This window comes from Arachis ipaensis, chromosome B10, assembly GCF_000816755.2.
Source record: "Arachis ipaensis cultivar K30076 chromosome B10, Araip1.1, whole genome shotgun sequence".
Classification (NCBI taxonomy): Eukaryota; Viridiplantae; Streptophyta; class Magnoliopsida; order Fabales; family Fabaceae; genus Arachis; species Arachis ipaensis.
Window position 1 is genome coordinate 2,836,505 of NC_029794.2, and position 22,596 is coordinate 2,859,100.

The 22,596-nt window shown below is 35.6% G+C and overlaps 4 protein-coding genes across 7 annotated transcripts in view; all 4 read right to left on the reverse strand.

The window, feature by feature from the left end:
• LOC107623365 (serine/threonine-protein kinase STY8) overlaps window positions 1–1,577 on the reverse strand; it is a 4,815-nt gene extending 3,238 nt beyond the window's left edge. Inside the window, exons 1-3 of the mRNA XM_016325592.2 lie at window positions 953–1,577; window positions 243–317; window positions 51–146 (exon numbers count right to left, since the gene is read on the reverse strand). Coding sequence (XP_016181078.1) covers window positions 51–146; window positions 243–317; window positions 953–1,279 — 498 coding nt within the window. The 5' untranslated portion in view covers window positions 1,280–1,577. The remainder of the gene's footprint in view (window positions 1–50; window positions 147–242; window positions 318–952) is intronic.
• On the reverse strand, window positions 3,504–7,030 carry LOC107624555 (probable inactive leucine-rich repeat receptor kinase XIAO). Its single transcript, XM_016327055.2, has one exon. The coding sequence runs from the start codon at window positions 6,601–6,603 to the stop codon at window positions 3,628–3,630; it is 2,976 nt and encodes a 991-aa protein (XP_016182541.1). The 5' UTR covers window positions 6,604–7,030; the 3' UTR covers window positions 3,504–3,627.
• Window positions 9,333–14,735, reverse strand: LOC107624500 (oil body-associated protein 2A). 4 transcript variants are annotated; one of them, XM_021113315.1, is made up of 7 exons: window positions 14,586–14,735; window positions 14,133–14,280; window positions 13,771–13,988; window positions 12,560–13,003; window positions 12,285–12,412; window positions 10,255–11,982; window positions 10,110–10,161 (listed from the first exon to the last, which is right to left on the reverse strand). In XM_021113315.1, the coding sequence occupies exons 2-6, from the start codon at window positions 14,218–14,220 to the stop codon at window positions 11,100–11,102; spliced, it is 1,761 nt and encodes a 586-aa protein (XP_020968974.1). In that variant the 5' UTR covers window positions 14,221–14,280; window positions 14,586–14,735; the 3' UTR covers window positions 10,110–10,161; window positions 10,255–11,099. The 4 variants fall into 4 exon arrangements, with proteins under 4 accessions (XP_016182514.1, XP_020968974.1, XP_016182479.1 ...); XM_016326993.2 differs by lacking the exon at window positions 14,586–14,735 and adding an exon at window positions 14,393–14,542; XM_021113314.1 differs by lacking the exon at window positions 14,586–14,735 and adding an exon at window positions 14,360–14,500.
• Window positions 15,582–19,867, reverse strand: LOC107623451 (MACPF domain-containing protein CAD1). Its single transcript, XM_016325713.2, has 6 exons — window positions 19,350–19,867; window positions 17,966–18,204; window positions 17,462–17,657; window positions 17,084–17,267; window positions 16,783–16,937; window positions 15,582–16,478 (listed from the first exon to the last, which is right to left on the reverse strand). Exons 1-6 carry the CDS (start codon window positions 19,638–19,640, stop codon window positions 15,837–15,839), a joined length of 1,707 nt encoding a protein of 568 aa, XP_016181199.1. The 5' UTR covers window positions 19,641–19,867; the 3' UTR covers window positions 15,582–15,836.

Here is a 22,596-nt window from a genome sequence, read left to right on the forward strand (position 1 = left end):
TGAAACAAATTGACTGTTGATCAGAAAGAAGTAAATCATAATGACTTTACCTTTGTTATCTCCACACTATTGGTAAAATCAAGTTCTTTAGGATTGATTTCATATTCTGGTACTTCACGTGCATGATGAACATGCATAGGGGCCATCTGAGACAGTATAATTATATGTATAAGCAACGGTGAGTAGGAATACCAAATATACATTAAAGACCAGGACAAATACAATCCTCAATTAACACATACCAAAGGCTTTGCTCCATTCTGCTCCAATAGTTTGATCACATCATTGTTTTTATAAAATATAGCATCTGCAAGTGGCTGTTTGGAAGATATGAGGTTAATTAGTCCAGCAATTATACTAAGACGAGAAACTTAATTCTAAGATGCAATCCATATAGAAGACCCAGAGATCTAATTATATTTCCACTGTTTCACATTACTTATACCCTCTTATGTTTCCTCCCATTGTAAAAGCAGGCCAATACTTAGCTAATGCCTAACAAAAGCAGTGGAAAAAAGCAAAGAATCTTAACAAGAACTTGATCCAACAAACTCAGGCCTTGAATGACACTACATATCAATCATGTATCCGGGCTTCCAGCATGAGTGCCAAACAGAATGGATATATGCTACAAAGTAAAGCATTTTTTATTTGATTAGTCAAGCAATCCAAAACCAGTCTAGCTAAAAAATACCCTAAATCTGAATTTTGGTCTTTTGAAGCTAACTAAAACTTATAATACTATTGTCATTGCCATTTTCTAATACACAATAATTTCGTTATGAAAATGCGCAGCTTCAGTTGATGCTATATTCAGTTTCAGGCCAAAAGATAGTTCACACTTAACAACTACAAAACTAAGTTGCATCATGCATAAACACCCAGATCAATGATGGAAACCAGAGTCATTTTAGTTAGTTAGTTAGTTAGTTAGTTAGTTATAGTTAGTTACCGTGCTCCCCCAGCGATCTTTGGCGTCGACTTCAGCTCCTTTCTCGAGCAACAAAGAAACCACATCGGTTAATCCCTGACACGCAGCAACGTGAAGTGCAGTGCGGTCATCAATGTCTCTGAAATTGACGCTCACACCTGAATCCAAAACTTCACGAATACCCTCAAGATCGTTCTCGTTCGCCGAATACATCAACCTCACACCCGGATGGATACCTTCCTCGCCACTACCATCGTTGTGGAGCTCTGATCCTTCTTCTCTGCGGTGTTCTGGTGCCATTGATGACTGCTTTATCAGCGTAAACCTCGAAGTGTTTTTCGTCTCCATAGTCAAAAAGAAGAGAAAGGCCCAAGCTTGAAATGCTGAAAGTGAAGATCAATGAGCTGAAAAAGATGCGAGTTTGTTTAATGGGTAGTGGAGAATTGAGAACCCTGGAGGACTAAAGTTTGGCAATTTTTTTTTTTTGTTGGGAGTTTGTGATGAGGTGGTTGAAGTTTAAGCGGAGTCCACCGTTGACATGTCTATGATGTTCGGAGAAGGAGGAAGAAGAGGGTGGATCTACGCGTTGAGCTAAGCGCGTGACGCGTCTCCTGAGACGCCAGCGCAACTTGAGCCAGTGGAATGAAGGTGGCGCACGATAACATACAGTTCACTAGCGTGCGCCCTAGTGGATGCCAAATGCAAATGGTGAGAATTCAGGTACAGTCGATTTTCCGTGAAGTTGATAGTTGAAAGCCGTTAAATAAAAAATTAGTTAAATTAATCAAATCATATGGCGACTCTCAATTATCAATTTCATATACTCTTAATTATCAATTTCATGCGAAATCAACTGCATCTAAATTTCTTACTATACAAATGGATATTGCTTGCCGCGCCGACATCGTACCGTGTCCATGTCACCGTGTGAACATTGTTTCTACATGTCCAAAAATCTTCGGGATCAATGACTCAAAATTTTAAGAATTTAAGTGCCATTACTTTTTTGTCTTTTTTTTTATGTAATTTTTATATTTTCATAAAGTAAAATTTATTCATTAAATAGGACATATAATATTAAAATTAAACATTTTGTATGAATTAATGTNCTCTGATCCCTTTCTTTCTTTTTTTTATTTTATATTTATTTTATTTTAAAATTTTATTTTTTTATTAAAATAGGGGTAGTTTAGGAATTAAATTAAAAATTTTATTTAAAAGGACGATTTTAATACGAAAAAAAACGTTAAGGATGATTCTAAATCGAAAATTAGACGATGGACGATTTCGATTCTAAAAATCTTTGGGACCAAAACCATACTTATCCCTTTTTCAAATTAATTTTTATCTCTCAAATACTTTTATTTAATCTCTCTCCTTAATAAATTCTTTTGTGTTAAATTTCCCAAAAACAAGGCATTAATAATTAGTGTTAATTTTACATTTAATGTATTTTTTAAATAAAAATATTAATGTCAATCACTATATATTTGTATAAATATATTTATAGTTATGTATTTTATATTTTAATACAAAATTATTATTTATATATTAAAATTAATTATTATATATTTATGTATAAATATGTGTTATTTAATTTATTTTTAATGTATGTTTTATATTTTAATATATATATTTTATATTTAATATGATTAATTTTAATATATATTATACATTAATTATTAAATTTAATAAATAATTTTAATATAATTGGTATTGGCTATTGAGTATTGAGGACTCAATTATAAAGGGCAGAGCTTGGGAAGAGGCAGAATGAGAGAAGAGAGTAGAGAGATGGCAAAAATGTGTGAAACAAGGTCGAAAGTGACAACACTACTACTCTTATGCGTTCTTCTTGTCTTAAGCTCACTCCCTCCTTCTCTCTCTATTCGTTATCCTTTTCATGATGACCCTTCACAGCCACACCCACCATCTTCACATTTTAGGACATTCCGGTCAGGACCCTATCGTGGTCCTCCTCTTTATTTGCATTCTCCTCCTCCACCGCGCCGCATCCCTCCCGGCTCTCATCGTTAATTAATACAGCTCCAGTACTTTGTAATAATAATAATAATAATAATAATAATAATAATGACTATATCTAGTTATCTATGGCTCTTTATCATTTTATTCTAGAGATGCAAACACACCTAATCACCATTTCTCCGTTATGAACACTAGATAACATTACATATTTTAAGCGTATTGCTGTTTCAACAACGCTAAGGGTGGTAACGGGACGGGTAGAGACGGATTTTTTGCTATATCCGACTCGTCTCACTCTACAATAATCTGCATAAAATTCGCCACTGTAAAAAGTTAAATCATAACCCGTCCTCGCAGGTATCCATCTTTTCTTACCATCATCATATACATAATATAAATTAAAGTAAAATTTTAAATATAATACAATATTATCAATTATTTTACATATATTACACATATTATATATTAGAATGATATATTATATATATATCGGAGCGGATAGTACCAAAACCCGACCTCACCCCGCCCCGCTAAAAATTCGTCACGTGCGGAACGCCTGAATAGATAGGGATGGGATGAGTACCCGCAGATTTGGGTAGTGTTGCCATCGTGAACAACGCATACAAACACACAACTTAAAACAACATCCACAAGAAGAAGAAAAAAAAGGGAAAACTAATTACTATGGTACACACTTTATGGGTGTCGTCTCAGTTTGTTTCCAATCCAAACCTGCGTTTCGCACGAACCATATTAACAGCAATAAAGACCAGTAACTTATCTCTCATGTCATAGACAAAATTAAAATAGGCGTGTCTCCAAGACCTCTTCAATACCAAACTGCCACATACCACCCAGAAGCCCGTGATGTACCCAAAAGCAATGCTTCCATATAACCAGAACCTTTCACTCTTGTCGTCATCTTCATTTGCATCTTCTTCTTCATCTCTTGGTGGCAACATTAATGAGGAGCAGTGAGTTGGCAGTGGTGTTCCACAAAGATGTGGGTTGCCCGCATAAATCGATGGATCGCTGAATGTCCCAAATTGATTAGCTACTGGAATCTGTCCTGAGAAGTTGTTGTATGACAAGCTCAAATTACTCAAGAAAGTCATTGAAGTCATGCTTGGTGGGATTGAACCCGAAAGATGGTTGTGGGAAAGATCAAGGCTTTCCAAGTCAGTCAATGATCCAATGTTGCTTGGTATGTTACCAGTGAGATGATTCCATGACAAATTCAAGGCACCCAAGTGAACTAGCTCACTCAACTTTTCTGGTATCTCTCCAGTAAGATCATTTTTAGAAAGATCAATGGTCGAATGCACTGCCATCTGGTTGATATAGTCCATTATTCTGCCACCGAAGACCAATTCTATATGCCTCGTGTATGGTACATGGTCTTCAGAAACAAATGAATACATCAGATATATAAAATATGTTTGAGGCAGTTTGTAACCGTGCACATCTCCTAAACATGCAGGAATAGAACCTGATATTCTGTTTTCTGAAAGATCTAACAAATGAAGAAAAGGTAGATGACATAGGTCTTCAGGGATGCTTCCAGTTAGTGTGTTACCTCGTAATAGTAACTCCGCAAGTAAAGGAAGATTTTTGGTGACATCTTTCGGGATGGACCCAAAAAACCTATTGTATTTTAGCACAAGAGTTTTCAGGTTACTACAATTTTGAAAAGCTGAAGACAAATCTGCGGAGAGGTTATTGTTGCTCAAGTCTAAGATAAAAAGTGAAGGCAGTGAGCATATTGAGGTTGGAATTCCACCTGAGAAACTGTTATTGGATAGATCAATAATTCCCAGCCTCTGCAAACCCATCCAAAATATGGGTATTTCTCCCACCAAATGGTTGTTGGACAGATCAAGATAACTAAGACTTTGCATCTTATTAATAGATAGAGGAATGCTCCCACTCAAGTAGTTATTTGAGAGGTCCAACTCTGTCAATTGTGACATCTCTTTGCCAATATCAACTGGTATTTCTCCGGAAAGCAAATTGTTCCTTAGGTAGAGTGCAGACACACCAGACCAAAGTGGGATAGAACCCTTCAACTGGTTGAAAGCTAAGTTAACAGTGGGCGAATATGAGGAAGAAAAGTTCAATGCTTTGGGAAGGTAACCAAATATTTCATTGTGAGAAAGATCAAGCTGCCAGATTTGGGAGGATATGTTGAAAAGCCAAAGGGGTATCTCCTCCGATATTCCAACATTTTCTAGGACTAAAACTATATCATTAAGCAGGGACTTCAGGTTTCTGAGCCAGTTAGGAAATGCTGGGCCAACTTGACAGTCACGAATTTCCACATTATATAAGTAGTGAAAACGGGGAACCCAGTCATGTGTCACTTTCAAAGCCAGTGACTTATTTTTGGATGATACAGAGAACGACATGAGATTTGTCAGATTATGGAAATGAATATTGGTCATTGTACCTTCCCAAAAGTTTTGGAGCAGATTTAGAGTTGACAACTTGGTTAGTTGACCAATACTTTCTGGAATTTCACCATTCATCATGTTGCCTTGCAGGTTCAGTGAACCTAGACTGGATAAATTGCCTACAGATGCTGGTATTGGACCTGAGAGTGAGTTGTTTGACAGATCAAGTTCCAACAGAGAGTTAAACTGCCATAAAGAATTAGGCAATTTTCCAGTTAGTTGATTTGAACTCAGTAAGAGCCACTCTAGAGTTTGGTTGCTACAAGACAAGGCCTCCAACAATTCAGATATATCCCCAGTAAGCTGGTAATTCTCTGATAGGTCTAGCGTCTGAAGTTTGCAGAGATTCCCTCTCCCAAACTTACTGCTAAGGGGGCCACTGAGAGATAAGGAAGAAAGATCTATTTCTGTGAGTGTGCTAATATTAAAAGGCCAAGAAGGTATTACTGTGGAATTGAGATCATTGAAAGAGAGATCAAGAATGGAAAGTAATGTAAGGTTTTGAAATGGAAGTGATGGAGGGAGAGTATGAAGATTGCAAAAGGACAAATGTAATTCCAGCAGAGAAGGAATCATATTTATAGCTTGAAACAACTCAGTTGATGAGCAGCGAATATTAACAGAATTCATGTTGAGATATTGAAGGTTAGACAAAAGAGAGAGCCAGCTTATATCTCTAACCCATAGTGATGATGGAAATAGACTTGAGATATCTAAATAATGCAAATTTGACAAATTTCCAACATGAGAAGGGACCATTCCAGAAAAATTTGCCTGAGATAGGTCAAGGTAACTCAACATACCAAGAGATCCTATAAATTTTGGAATAGGGATTCCTTGGAAATCATTATAACTAAGGTCCAAGTAAGTCAGATATTTTAAGTATGTCAATGAAGGATTTAACTGACCACTTAAGGAAGACCCTTCCATTATACTGGTGAAGGTGCAGATACGTGAGTTCTGAAGGTTAAGCTTTAGGATGTGACCAGTTTGATTGTCACATTCTATACCCATCCAATTACAACAGTCTTTCCCAATCCATGAAGAAAGGCAATTGCCAGGATCTTTAAGATCTTTCCTGATTTTGAGGAGGGCAATTCTCTCTTCCTTGATGCAAAGAGTGCTAACATTAAGGCTTGTAGCTACATAGGATAATGATATAAGCAGGAGAATAGAAAAGGTAGCATATTCAAAGATGATTTTTGTGCTTGCCATCCTCCAAAAACCGGACATCATACGTTTCCAAATTAAACTGTGTGAGGCTGTGAGCTCCGTTTGATGAACTAGAGCTATATAGAACAGAATATGTACCTTGATAACATAGTCAGATTAAATATATTTTAAAAATTGATATGCACCATCTTCTGGGAAGTTCACCAAGTCAAAATCTGGATAATGCTTATGATAACACTTGAAAATTGAAATAGAAACAATTATTATATAAGGTATTAACAAGTTTGAAGATGTCAGCTGCTATTGCTAAAAGTCTATGTCCATGCAATTTTCTAAAAGCTACACTGCATGGATTTGCGTTGGACTACTTGCTCTTTTTAAAATATTTATGTCCTAATTAATTTGTAAACAAATATATTATAAGCACTTGATTAGTAATGTGAGTGTGACAATGGTGCATACCTGTTATTGACAATGCGAGTCCTTGACTGAGTAAGCTTGTTGAATTTGGATTCTAGGAGCAAGAATTTGAGGGTGGCCTTCACGGTAATGCAGTGAATCCATTATAAATTGATCTCTGAATATGACATATTAGTATAAAATTGATCATAATCATATTGTCACAAAATTATCCATTACCTTCCTTCGCGTCTCTTTCAAGCTCATCTTCATGGTTCCTTCTCTGCAATTAATTAAAGCAGCAGCTTCAAATAAATTGTGTCCGACTTGAAGTGTAAATACAGGGAAAGAACCAAAGACTTACTTGTAAATTATAAAGCACAATTTCCTAATTCAAAATTACTAACATCTATAATTAAAATCTTATTACATCTAATCCTATGTATTTATTCTAGCAATAATTAATAAATACAAACAAAAGCCAAAAAAGATAAATTATGACTATCTTTGACTCCCAAACATTTTTGAATATTGTGTGTAAAAATATACAATAAGCTCAACAATGACTATTGGAGGGTATTATTGTAATAAATCGGATTCAGTTATAGCAGTTAGTGATAGTTGGTGGCTACTAGATGTTTATAGCAAGTTGGCATTCTTAGTTGAAGCTAGCTATTTATACTATTAATTGTAACTAAAGCAATATGTGATCTCTCATTCTATCTATCTATTTATAATATATAAAAGCTGATACCAACTTTTTTTTATAATAAATTTAAGCTATCTTTTCTTTGTTAACGATGCCACATCAGCAATTCTAATGATTTGGCAAAAGATTGAAATCAACTAATCACTATTTAGTAAAATATTTTTAAAAAATTAAAACAAAAAATTTTTATCTATTATTATTCAATTAAAAATCAAGTACTAATTAAATGCAATAAATATACATTAAAAGTGTCATAATAATGATAATTATAAAAAATTTCAGTTACAAATATTCAAATTCTACAACTTATACATATTAAGATTCTTCCTGCTCTTTATTTCTTAATTTCTTATATTAATTATCAAAAATTTCTTAAATTTAATATAACATTTTTATATATTTTTCATTCTCATTCATTCATTTTTTTTAATTATTTACCAAAAAAAATGCAAGAGGTGGAAAATTAGAATTCCAAGGGTTAATGAATACAAAACACATTGCGTAAAGAATGGTAGAAAATTAAAAAAATATTTTAAGTAAAGATTAAAAAATATCAATTTATGTCCCAAACATCTAAAGAATGAAAATAACATTAATATATGCAAACATATAAATAGAATGCAAACAAATAAAAAAATATTTTTTTATAAACAAATTGATTATATAAAATAAAATATAATTGATGATAAGACATAGTATTTGTATGACATGGTTGTTGAAATAATAAATAAAAATGACATTACTTCATCGTAAAAATATGATTTTTTTAAACCTAATATATATATATGGTATCATACCAATTAATTGTATACGAAAATACCCTTAATCACTTACAAAATTCAATCGATTGAATAAGAAAATACCCTTGTTAACCTCTTAAGTGAGTATGGAGAAACTATGCCATTTGAGCTATAACTCATTAGTAAGAAAATACCCTTGTAATTTTGCGAAATTCAATCGATTGTATAACAGTTACAATAAATTGAATTTTGAGAAAACTCATGTTGCCGTGCCATATTCAATATTGTTTTGTACGTGCAATTGATTGAATTATCAAGAAACATTATTTTATTAGCGTTTTCAGATTGTCAAAATATTTATGAAAATCATTTAATAAAAGCTTTATTTCATTGTTGTTTTTGTTTTTAATGGTTAATAAAGATGATAGATGAATAATAAAATAATAATTTATAAAATAAAAATAAATTTAATAATTAAATAATATATAAAAAATAAATTATAATACCATTTAAGCTATAACTCATTGCCAAGAAATTATCCTTGTGTTATATAAGGAAAAAATACTCAATTTGGTCCTTAAAATTACACTCCAACCTCAATTTAGTCTTTTGAGTTTCAATTGTCTCAATTTAGTCCCTAAATTTTTCAAATTTTAATCATGTTAGTCCGGTGATTTCCGTCACAAAGTCGATTGAAAAGTTTAGAAACTAAATTGAGACAACTTCAAGGACTAAATTAAAATTCGAGTATAATTTTAAGGACCAAATTGAGTATTTTCTCGTTATACTGAATAAGCAATAGCAAGTTCTCTGTTTGGATCATTTCTCTCTTCACTCTAACCACTTCCTAACTTCTCTGAGTTGCTCATATTAAATAGTCCACAAATTATACTAGAATTAAAATCATTCATATATATATTTTGTATATAATGTTGATTGACGGATAGATTAAATTAACGACTTTATTTACTATGAGGATTCAGTTGTCATGAGGAATCAATACAACAAATTCATTTTACGTGAACAGAACCCAACTCACTCACTCACGTAATTATTATGACAAGCACTTAGATAATAGCTAAACACTTGAGACAATCCACTATTACATTTCATCACTTTAGATTTGTTCCCTCATCAAGATCTCATACATATATAGAAACATTGTTCAAGGAAAAGGTGCCCTGAGTATCATCTCACTATCCACAATGTCAATGGCAAACCCTTTACCATGCTGCTTCCAATAATCAGCGAAAGGGCTAATCATCTCAGGCTCAGGAATCTCAAGCCTTGAGGTCTTATAGCTGTCTGAGGAAACATGATACTTTGCATCCCTCTGATGCACCAGATCCGGCCTCACCAGCCCAGGCTTCACCCCTTGTGGTGACATCATTAGTGCTGGTGCACCCATTGGAAGCTTATCTCCTGCACCAATAATAGCTTGATTAAACTCCAAAAATATAATAAGACAAAGATTGTTAATTTTATTATCCATTATGCATATACACCTCTGTCGGCCTGCCAAGTACACCAGAATTTTCCATAGGATTTAGCAAGGTTCTCAAGCTCAGGCATGGCAATCGTTTCTGGAACTCTTGGGCTTATCAATAGACCCAACTTGACCTGCACCATCCAATCAAATCAGCCTCTATGACACAGCAAAAAAACAAAAAAGAGAATAAAAGTGAAAAACCTCGTAAGCATGAGAGTGCCAAAGCTTCTTCTCCTCGTTAGGCAGATCTTCAAAGATTCTATCAGAAATAATATACTCCACACCTGGCACACATTCATATGGAGTGAGCGAGTCAGTTTAAATAACAAGAAGAAACATGCTTGCATGATGCATGGAAAGTGAGGGAGTAATTAGACCAAGGAGGCGGGCGTTGGCGTCGTCCGAGTCGTAGACGGCGCACTGGAGGAAGTCCTGGTTGAGGCGGGAGCAGTAGTGGTGAGTCTCGATCTGGCGAGACATGTCGTGGCTGTAGATGGCGAAGGAGCAGACATGCTGGCTGAACTGTTTCACGGGTTTGAGGGACTGAAGCATCATGGCGCCCTTGTCTAGCATGTGCTGCCCCACGCTCATGGATTGCCCCGGTGGTGTGGGGCCCGCTGACTTGTCCGCCGAAGCCATTATTGTTGTGTTGGAAGAGATGAGAGTGTATTGGAAGTGATATAGAGGAAGGAAAAGGGGACGTGGTAGGCATGCAAGGTGCATTACGTGGCTTAGACTTGTTAATTACTTGTCAGGTTATGTTGCCATTTGTGAAGCTTTGGGAACTTGGAGTGGGGACCTTTACATAACTACAAACAACTTTATCAACTTCAACTAGTAGTGACGTAATAATGAGTCTTGAATAACCATATCAAGAGTTTTTCTTTTTTTTCTTACCAGCAGGTTTAAGTAGTATGTGATTTATAAAAAAAATTAACTTTCACAAATCTTAAAATGAATAATATATACATAATATGAAGACAAAATCATAATAAAAAAAACACTGAATATAGAAAAAAGATTAAAATGGAGATTAATTCCTCTCAAAAGGTATGGAGTGGATAGTAAGATCTATATGTGGATTGTGAAAATCTTGAGACAAAAAAGCCTCCAAATTGTGAGGAATAGAAAAAGAGGCTCACAAAACAACCAACAATTATTTACTCCTTATGATAACCCATCTTTATTACTTATTTTTTTTCTTCTTCCTTGTAAACAATAATCATTCCTTTGATTTTGAATTGTCATCTGGCACTATAGGTTGTTGAGGCCGGTACTTATACATCTTTGAAACAAACAAATAGATTATGAAGTTGATGAAGCTCACCACAGATAGGAACAAGTAGAAAAGGTTTAGATGGTTTCTGTTAATGTTGTTCCCTGCTAACCATCCCCTACTATTAGTGTGATGCTTGGTTGCACCATTCACACATTTCACCATAATAGTACTTAGAAAATACCCGAGTGCCATTGAAGTCCAAAGGAAGCATGTTGATGTAGATTTAAGCCCTTTTGGTGCTTCTGAATAGAAAAACTGAAGCAACCCCACATAGGTAAACATGTCAGCTATGCCAAATATGAAGTATTGAAAAGAAAGCCAGAATGTGCTTATTGGCAATGGCTGAAGTACTGGTATAGCATCAAGCATGTTATGGTCTCTTGCGACTTGTTTTCTCTTCACTTCCATTATTGAAGCCGCTGCCATTGATATGCAAGAGAGTACTAGACCTACTCCTATGCGCTGCAAGTGCGTGACTCCAGTGGGAATACCGGTGAATCTGCGCAAAAGAGGCACAAAGATGCGGTCGTAGATTGGAACAATTATGATTAAGAACGTGACTGGGATGATTGGGAGGGATGCTGGTGGGATGTGGAAATTATTGATGAATCTGGTGTCCATTGTATAGCCTTGTTGGATAGAAAATGTTTGGAGTTGAGCCAGGCAAAGGGTCATTATGATTGTGCAGCAGAAAATTGGGACCATGCTAAGAAGGATTTTTGCATTTTCTACTTGTGTAACTCTGCAAAGCTTCCATGGGCTTTGAGCCTCTGGTTTCTCAGATTGATCATTAGGTTTTGTTTGGATGGCTGCTTTGTCCAAAAACCTGTGAAAAAAGAAGCTTCTGTTCAGAACTACAAAACCAAAGACATTGGAATTGGAATGATATATACTAATTGCAAATGCTGAGATCTTTGACCACTATGGCACATTTTTCATAGCCAAGATCTTTTAGGGTTCATCAAAGTGTAGACTACCCAAATCCACATGTTTTAATTAATTTACAAAATATAGATATTATAAGACCTTTTACTTTAGCCTTGTATTAATTTTACTTCTTAATTATGGCAAAGAGGATGCAATAGAACTATATCTGTGCTTTAACAGTTACAGGAAGGAAAATTGAACCTGTAAATATCTCTATGAGGTAGAAACTCTGTTTCCAAAGCAGCTTCCTTGTCAGACTCAATCTCATATAGTTCTGCAGGATCTTCAGGAAGGGTAAGTCTTCTATTCCGGATTGCAGCAACATAGACCTGGAAATTAAAACACATGAATAAGTGCAATAAGGAGTTTGCAACCATTATAGACATCATCGTCTGGGGTATTAAGCTTATCGAAATTCGAGAGTAATGCTGATTAAGTTAAAACCAACACCACTGAAGCATGTATACAACAGATACCTGCACGATCTCAAGTAAAGCACTTGTTCCTTTAGCAGGATGAATTCTGTATAGTGGCAATGCAGCAGCAAAGATAATGATGCCAAGTAACATAGCAATGGTGCCAATCCCAAATCCCCAATCCCATCCTTTATGGATTTGTATCCACACAATGAAGGTTAAGCTGACAGCACCACCAAGGCACACTGCAAGCAAGAGTGTGTTGAAGAATGTTGACATCAGCCTTGATTCTTTTGGGTCTGTTTCATCAAACTGGTCAGCACCATGTGATGGCAAAGAAGCTTTGACCCCTGCACTTCCAAATGCCAACAAGTACAAGCCAATGTAGAGAAATGCTTCTTGGCCTCTTCTGAGTTTCTCACAGTGAAATCTTGGATCAAACATATTGCAAGGGGGTGGCTTAAGGCTAGAATAGTGCGCTTGTGCCGTGATCAATACAAGTCCCTGCATAACATAGTTCACATTTCACAATATCACCTCAAATTTTCATTCAGACATTATTACAAGCAGTTGATAGTCATAGTTACTACTTACTACGGTACATGTTATCATAAACTAGAAAATGTATGCCTAATTGTTTNNNNAGTGTAGTTATTAGTATTTAGGGTTAAATTTAAATATCATAATAATGAAATATTCTTTTTAAACTATTATTTAGGGGTGGCAATGGGTAGGGTAGGGTAGGGTAAGGTTTGGAGTCAATCCTAACCCTATCTGCGAGTTGAGAATATCTCAACCCTAACCTACCCGTTCTTAATCTGCGGGTACCCGACCCTACCCACGGGTTACAAAAAAATGCAACGTTATTATATAACTTGATGATAATTTAAAATAGAATTGACTTTTATGTAAAAAAAATTTATTAAATTATCAATTAATGATCTTCTTTTAATGACTAAGGATCTTTTGTATTTAGTGAGAAGTCTTTAGTTTAACATCTACTTAAAATATATTTTTATATGAATATATAACATATACATATATAGGGTGCGAGTTGGTCGGGTAGAGTTGAGGCTCAATCCGCACCCTATCCGACCCGCACGAAAACCCTATCCGTACCTTATCCTATCCGTTGCGAATTGGATGGGGTCGGATTGGATAGCCGCGAGTAGGGTACATATTGCCACCCATACTATTATTCCATTACTGTATTTTTAGACATAAATACGTATATAAACATAATCTACAGGTGCTAATTTAACTCACTGTACCAGAAAGTCGAGGGAGCCAGAAATAAGAACGGATTTGTATCTGCCAAGCCAGGTGTCAGCAACGACGGCGACCAAAAGGGCGAGGATGTAGCTTACACCCAGATAGGTGGTGAGCATGTTAGCCGCATCTGCCAGATCATAGTGCATTTCTCCGTTGAAGTATGGCACCCCGTTCACCGCCAGCGAGAATGTCGCCAAGTTCTCGAAACCAAGCGTCACTGCATCCATCCATTCCATGCATAACGCACGTAACCATATCAAATTCATTTTACTATTAAGCAATAATAGTAGGTGAAATGCCCTAACACTCCTCTTACAATAATTAGATGACATACAGATAACCCTAAAATCTTAGGATGTACCTAGCATGGGGATTGCAGCTATCATTCCACCATGCTTATTTTTGAGAGCTCTTCTTCCTTTCCAATCAACCTTTCCATCTACCGCCATCAGCTGCTCCAGCTCCACTGCCTCCACCTTCGAATTCCCATCAACCACTTCAGAAGTTTCCTGCATGTATATATGGTAACGAATGAATGTGTATATAACAAGTAACAAGAAGAAAGTCAAAACTAGAAAACTTATTAACTGATGAGTTCTTTCTAGCCAATATAAAAGATACCATTTCCAATACAAATAATGAATATGCTGAACTTGTGCAGAAGATACAAATTTAGAAACGCAGCAAGCAAGACCAACTCCCTCTCCTTATATAATGTGAAAAATGCTTATCAAAAAGTATATTTCTTAATCATAAAGATAATATAATGATTCCCTTTAATAGACAATAATAACGAGCACATCAAGTGCCTCACTCGACAAAGATGGACATGGTTGTAGCTGATTCTTCCTAGTCAGAATATACACTCTTCTTGGTTGGTAGCAAATTGCATCACATTGAAAAAGCCGACTTTACAATATAATAGCTATATATTTAGTGGCGGTTCTACATGGTTACATCCGTCACAATATCCTTAGTTTAGTTTCCTCTTCTTTCATATATTTTTAATTTAAGATATGATCACAATCTCGCTTAGTTATTCTCTAGAAAAATTCTCGTGGAATTGTAACAACAACAAAACCAGCCTGTTTGGGATATACCAAGTTACGTTCTTTTTGTTTTTTATTGTTTGATTTTACGAGGTTTATTAATAATTATCGCAGTGTTTGTTCGAAAATGTTAAAAGAGAAGTATAATCAATTAGCTTAAGATTAGCTATTATTGTTGTCACACTATGGGTGCAATATGTATCCAAAGCATCTCTTTAGAAATCTTGAGAAATTATATCTTTTAGTGGTAAGAATTAAATAAACTGAATAATACAGTCAATGAAGTACTAAAAAAATGTCACTGAAAAGAGCATTTTGTTGTTATGTTTTCCTTTCTATATTAATTATGTCAACGGTTCACACCATAATATACACATATAAGTTAAGATGATGGAGAAAATTGTACTATATATGATATGATATGATGTATTATTGATATGTTTTGAGTAGGGGACCAGAGCCCTCCTGGTTGCTTCTACTTCTGTCTCTCATCAACTTGACTCAGCAAATGTATCAAATTATCTGATAGAAAATTTCAAGTAACAACTGTATAATCATTTTTGTTGGGGCTGAGTTGAGTTGTTGAGTTCATTTTTATTCAATTTACTCTCCTTCACCTTTTATGGTTCCATGTGAATTGTGAAATGCGAATTCCTCAACATAAGTATATTGGTGTGTAAATATAGCTTGATTGTTGAATCCTGTCACTGTTAGTTAACTAAAATAATCTTGAGTTTATCTTTAGCTGCAAATATTGAATATAAAACAAATGGTAATTGTCTTTATGTAATGATGTCACTGTAAACAAAATTGAATTCAAAATCATTAGCATAATCAATGATTTGCATGACCATCATCATCTAAACTAATAAGGCAAAAGTACACCAAAAAAATATCTCAACCGGTTTCCTGTGCAAAGAATGCTTGACCTTGACTATTGTTTCTAGTGTGAAGGGGAAAAAAATAAAATAAAAAATAACACATTTTTGGGGAGAAGAGGGGGTGGGGAATATGAATCAGTAGTTTAGCAAAGAGTACTTTATCCTCAGTACAATTTTTCCTTTGTCAACTCCAAGCTTAGCACCAGTAACTAACCAATGACCAGGAATATCTTGGGGACCTTTTGACATTTCTGTCATGTCCACAATTTTGGCTAATTTTCCAATGTGAATTGAACTATCTTCCTTCTTATCTTCAGAGGCTTTCTTTGTTACTGATGATGATGCGCCATCGGATCTTTGTGCTGCAGGAGTAGAGGGGTTATGATCCCATACAGATCGCCGTATCGTGCATCCTGGAACCTTGGAGAAGAGGAGCTTGAGGTGCAAAACATTTTTGGCACCAAAGTCCCAAACACCAAGCTGTGCTCCTGTGACAATGTGGACACCAGAGAGGTCGCCAATGCTAGTCTCAGTGTACTCGATTGGAGCGGTGCTTACGTGGGAGAAGTTCTTCCATTTAATTGGCTCAAACCACCGGCTGTCCTGCTCCTCGGGACCATGCCACTTGGGAGCACCTATGGCCATGTGTGTGTCCCAGTGAGGTTGAAGGTTTTTCGGGAGTGAGACTAAATGCTGCAAATGAATCGCGAGACGATTCAGTTTGGTGCCTTCTAAGCTAAGTCTTAGCCCAGTGACAGGTTTTCGTCCAACAGTTACCTGCACATCAAATCTTGTTATTGGCTAGGAAGAAATATACCAAAGGTTTGTGATGTATAATTTACAATGCCACCAACCATGTGATTGTGGAATCATAAGCTTAGTTCAACAGTTTTATAACTTGGTTGCAACATATTAAAGATTAATGCTGATACATCTATCCAAAAGAACATGAATAAGGTAGTTAGCAATACAGAATAAAATGATAGTTTTAGCACCTATCCTATGTTCTTAAAATGTGCATGATCCTTTTCGTCATAATTTGATTGCGATGTTCAATCAAGTAGGATTTAGTAAACAATACCTGATCTGGACTGACATAAAGCTTCGGTCCCATCAAGCTGAAATGGAGGGTCGGACAGACGGGCTCCTTTCTTTGTAGATTGTTCTGTTCCGGTGCCCAAGCGCGAGTAATTTGGAAATCCAAGAAATACTGTAGATCTTCAATGGGTGGTTTGTCTGGTGGATATAGAAGAGTGGTGAATTACAATAACATATGGTTCTACTTCTAAGTACTGCTAATCACACTTGTCCAGCAAACTGTCCATAACCAATGCATTTAACAACAGAGTATCATTGTATCAAAAAATTTGATTAAGACTTACACTCAAGATATAGATCAATAGCACGGCTCAAATGCTTTACACCGGGCACTCCTTCAAGAAGGGAAACAATTGGAGTAAATGTCATGTTAATGATATCGGGTGCCAATTTAACAGTCTCCACCCATTTAGTGTGACTTTGCTCAAGATCATCACCTCCTCTCCTCCTAAAAATCACAGTAACATCCTGTAGCAACAAAATGAAAGATCACTTCACTCAGATTCCTATATTTTCTACATTACATCAGTGACTCAATGATTTTCAAAGGGAGAATGAAATAGGAAGAAATAACAAAATTAGTGCAACAAAGCTAGGCAGGAATGTATTTGCATAAGAAAGATGTGAGTAATAATGGGAACATGGCATTTCTTAAAACTAACCTTCTCCTTGTACTTTAAAGGACCAGAACCAGATGTGTTTTTGACATCAAGAAACCTATCATTTCCAATGTCATTTAAGTAGTTCTCAATGTCTGAGGCAGACAAACTAGATGAATGGTGCTGCCTGATATACACTACGTCTCTTCCGCCAACTGTTGCAGATGTAACAATGTGGGTACCATAATTCTCAATAAAACTGAGAAGAATAAAGGGCAGAGGTTTCTGATTAGAACTTGAATATATAACTCTTCCTTTTTGGATTTTTGAGGGAAAAGGAACCAAGTATTTTGGACAATAAATTTAAGTCATGACAAAAATGCCTTGTAATATCTACTGTCATAATACTGCAACCAAGAAAAATTCCACTGCCTTTTGTACAATATAATGGGACGGCATCAGCGGCATGCAACATTTTGTCATTGTCAGACCTAACAAGCCAAAACCATTGCCTAGAGCAAAAGTAACTAGATTTTATCTACAGGAAAAGATAAGAGTTTGGTTTACCTTGCCAAGGAAGCTGGATCCCAAGAGTAAGGAACAGCGCGTTTGACTTGATCATTCAAATCCAAACTTAGTTTGGTTAATTTAACTTCAACCAGTGGAATGAAATATCCAATCATAGCAAGGGATTTGGTGGCTGCAGCATCAACCGTCCAGGAGCCAGTAAAATTGAACATGGAATTAAAACTTCCAAGTGGAATTTGTCCTTTAACGCCTGCTTTCTCATTGAAATATTTCGCCATCTGAAAAATTCAGTCATCAAATAAGGCCACCACAACTTCTAAATTGGTTATACAACAAGCCTGCATCTTTCATTTCTAAGAAAACAAGAACAATTGTTATAAGAAAAATAATACATTACGATTACTAGGCATTCTTTTCCTTTCAATTATTTTCTATTTATATGGAAAGATTATATTATCAGGACAATGTAACAGAACAGGCTCAACCATCACTTGTCAAAACAAAGTTCCTCATTATTATCATCACTCGTGCACATTAATGTATCATAGTCTCATGCCATGTCTTTTTCAGGTCCCTCTTCCCCTTTTTGTTTGGCATGGCATTACACTTGGATTCCACATCTTACCAGGGCCTGCAAATGCCTGTTACATATTATGAACTACTACACTTCAATACTTTTAAAGAACTTGGGAACTTGCTGCTCCATTTGCCAGATTCATGGATACTTATAAATAAATCCAATTTTTCAATCCTTAAAAGAATTCAACATTCTACTCCCAGAATAATATCCAAACAAATTTCTACATCCTCTCAGGCCGATATACTGGTTCGAGATTAGTACAAACAACAGAACCATATTTGGTATAAATTTTGCTATAAATTTGCAATGCTTGTAAGACAAAATGAAGTTTTGTCAGAGCTTGAGAAAAACAATTTACAGTTGTCAAGTGCCAACCAACTTAAGATGATAGGGTCTAATTCAAATAAGTGTATTGCTTCAGGTCCATCATTTGGCAAGAATAAAAATGCAACTTGGGAGGCCACATAAAGATTTCAATTTAACTATCCGATTCTTATTTCAGGAAATCAATGACATAGAGCCACTTTAATTGCTACAAACCACATCTTCATATGTCATAACCCCCACCCTATTCCAAGTGATATATCCAGCAAATGCAGCAAGGAACAGAAGCCTCCATATTAGATTGAGTTGGGTAACGAATCAAGAAAACACAGTCCAACACATTGACCAACCCACCAACCAACAAAAAAACAGTAACAATAGAGAACAGGAAAAAATGAGCCAAAAAAGGGGAAATTCTTATATGCCCAGGTTGCCCTTTTTCTTCATTTCTAAGAAGAAATTCCCCAGAAGCAAAACAAATCAAAATCAAAATCTAGAAACCATATAAAAATAATTCACCTCATGGAAGCTACACACAGGGGTCTTGTTTATATCACCCTTGCCATTCCCATAGGAGCAATCAATGTCCAGAGAAACATTGGGAACAAGAACACCATGGGAAACAGCAAGATCCCTTGTATTCCCCTCATCAAGATGAACAAGCCTCGACCCTGGTGCCCCTTTGCAGTATAGAAGCCTAATATCAGATGTTACATCAAAGCCACGACCCAAAGCTTGGATTGAATTTGCAAGTGTGGCTGCTAGTGAATCAGAGCTCCTCATTGAAACCGATGGGTGTTCCATCATCATGGTCAAAGAACATAAGAAGAGCAAGAAGGAGGTGTTGGAATTGGTGAAGCGGTGATGATGATGAAGTAGTAGAAGAATATGAGCAATAACAACAGCATTTGATGTTATGTCCTCACAAGAAGAAGAAGAAGAACAACATGGCTTTGTTTTTTTCTTTGAAGGTTGGACCTTGTAGTTGTTGTTGGTGAGCTTCGAAGGTTGTTCTTTCTTCTAAAAGGCAACTGTTTGAGTTTGACTGTTAATCATCTACTGTCTGAAAACGCGTTTTTTTTTTCCATCCTTTCCCTTTGCATTTTTTTTTTCACTTTTAGATTCTGAGTTGACTATTTTTTTGGTTTATGACTTTATGTTATTAGATATTTTCACTCTTAAAATGGTGAATTTTTTTTTATTACTAGGCTTAGAATAAGGCGATAACATCACTTTCTAAAATTTGGAAACATCTTTGGATGCGATTATGTTTTCATAGGAAGTAGCATTATTTGATAGGGCGAACACAAGTTGGGTTGGTTTGGTTTGGATTTATAGTAAAATTAGAATCGAATCCATCAAAATGTAATTAGTTTAGTTTGGTTTAAATTTATGTTTTTTTGCACATGTATCTGAACTAAATCAAACCGATTAAGAATGGATTAGTTCGGTTCGGGTAATTGGATACCCGATAACTTTAAAATTCATAAAAAAAACAAATTAAATTCAATAAGTATAATAAATATGTAACATCAATAAAAATAATTTAAACATGTTAAATACCAAATACATTAAAAAGTAAACTCATTAAAATCCAAACATATTAATAGTGATAATTTTTGTCTGATAAAAAAAGTCATATATATTTTTTTATTTTTTTATTTAATTAATATATGATCGGATTCGCGAGTTGGTTGGGGTTCCGCACCATCAAAATTGATACCTGAACCAATCACTAACAAAGATCATCGATTTAGTTCAGATTAGACCCAATTACCCGTTGATTCAAGAACCAATTTAATTAGTTCGATTCGAATTCGAACGAGTAATCGGATACTCGGTACCCCGTGCTCACCCTTATTATTTGACCGCTTGATTTTTCAACAATAAAAATGAAATAAAGCATTAGAAAAATGATTGATTCCAAGTTTCCAACTCGTACATAAAAATGGAGAATGTAGCTGACCATTCGAGTATGATTTTAATATTCCTTGTTGATTTTAATCCCTTCTCTTATCTCTTTATATCTTATACATGAAGTTGGGATGTACTACACGCAATAAAAGAAAAATGAATTTGACTAGTCATACTAATCTCATTTAATCAACAAAACAGAAGTAACAAGGGGTTATATTTTTATCTTATAGTAACCAAAAATATTTCCATGTGTTTAATAACGAGTATTGACTTACACAAGCAAAGAGTTGAGTGCAGATCAATAAATAATTAAGAGATAGGTTTCTAAAAATTATACCATCTATATTTAATAAATTAAATTAAAAATAATTTCAATAATTATAAGTAACAATAATTATATTTAATAAAATAATTTTTAAAATTTAAAAATATTATAATAGACATAAATATAAGAATTAAATCTAACAATTAATTAGTATATAAAATTATATTAGACTTTTTTTAAGTTGTTAATCGAAAAAAAGAACCTACAAACTGGAACGACTTAACAAGCACGACTTATACGGCGTTTCTACCCATAAAAAAGTCCTATTGATTTGGTAATTTTGTCAAAAGTTTTTGTTTAGTTGTTTTGCAAAGTCTCTCTTAGCTCTTTAATGTTCCTTTTTCTTTTATTTTTGTAAATATTTCTATTTTTTCGAGCACTCTTTTCTATCCGGATAACAATGGAAGATTTTAACTAAGTTTACCCTTCAATAAAAGTCATTTTTTTATTGTAAATAATTTCTACCCAAACAAAACAGTACGAACAAAAAAATATTTCATTCGCATTCTAACCAAGCAAACGGTACGAACAAAATAAACTAGACGACTAACCCAAGGCCCGATCACCCCCAAAGCCAACAAACAGATATCCACAAATAAACAGTACTTAAAACGGCCCACCAAGGGGACCGCTATTCATACAAAACGGCACACTAAATCAGATCACCAAAAAGTAGTTCAACGAGCCGAAAGAACGGCTTACAAACTTCATAAGATAAATTGTTCCATAAAAGTAACAGTATGAAATGATTAACAGACGGCTTACAAACTTATAAAATGAAATAAGAACTAGAAACAAACTACTCCAAATCTACGATTTGACGTCTGGAATGCTCCCATTACAAACACATCCACATCCGGGGACAGATCCTAGACTTGGGCCTTCAAAGCCTCCTCAGTAGCTGCAACGGCTTCCCAAGCATCAGCCAGAAGGACGGCATTTTGCTTTTTTAAATTCTCCACCTCAGCCTTTGCATCCTTCGCCTCAGCACGGGCAGCGGTAGCAGCATTCTTAGCATCAGCAGCAAGTTTTTGGGCCTTAGCCTCCTGGATTGACAGCTCAATCTCTAGCTCTGACAATCTCAGGATCTCGACACCAACATCTTGGCATCCTTGGCCGCCTTTACCCTAGCAACCTCAGCCACCTCCAACTGTCCCTTCAAAATGCCCAAATCTGCCTGAGCCTACTTCAGCTTCCCTTCCAAACGGAAAGTTTGCGAAAGCGCAGGCTAGCCTTTTCAGATGATGGCAGCAGAGCGAAGGAGGGCACCGTACACCGACTTAGTTTGGCCAGAAAAACCACAGTCCTTGAAAAACTCATTAGTCTCAGGCAGCAGGTGCCGGTCAATAAAGCCGGGAGCATCAAAAGAGCGGTCCATCACACAGGGAGTGACCACCCCTGTGCTAACTCCCCCCTGACCAGTGCCTTCAACTCGCTTGCGCTTCTTATCAGTCTCGGAAATTGGGATCTCCCGGAGGTCATCATCCTTGGCGACCCCCCTTGTTGGATGATCTCCTGTGAGAC

Coding starts and splice junctions, on each gene's coding strand:
- LOC107624555 (XM_016327055.2), bottom strand. CDS start 6,603: ATGATGTCCGGTTTTTGGAGGATGGCAAGCACAAAAATCATCTTTGAA.
- LOC107624500 (XM_021113314.1), bottom strand. CDS start 14,395: ATGGTATCTTTTATATTGGCTAGAAAGAACTCATCA. Junction 13,989..14,132: donor AGCTGCAATCCCCATGCTAG/GTACATCCTAAG, acceptor GGATGGATGCAG/TGACGCTTGGTTTCGAGAAC. Junction 13,004..13,770: donor CTGGCTCCCTCGACTTTCTG/GTACAGTGAGTT, acceptor TATGTTATGCAG/GGACTTGTATTGATCACGGC.
- LOC107623451 (XM_016325713.2), bottom strand. CDS start 19,640: ATGATGATGGAACACCCATCGGTTTCAATGAGGAGCTCTGATTCACTA. Junction 17,658..17,965: donor GATCCAGCTTCCTTGGCAAG/GTAAACCAAACT, acceptor TATTCTTCTCAG/TTTTATTGAGAATTATGGTA. Junction 17,268..17,461: donor CTTTAAAGTACAAGGAGAAG/GTTAGTTTTAAG, acceptor TTGTTGCTACAG/GATGTTACTGTGATTTTTAG.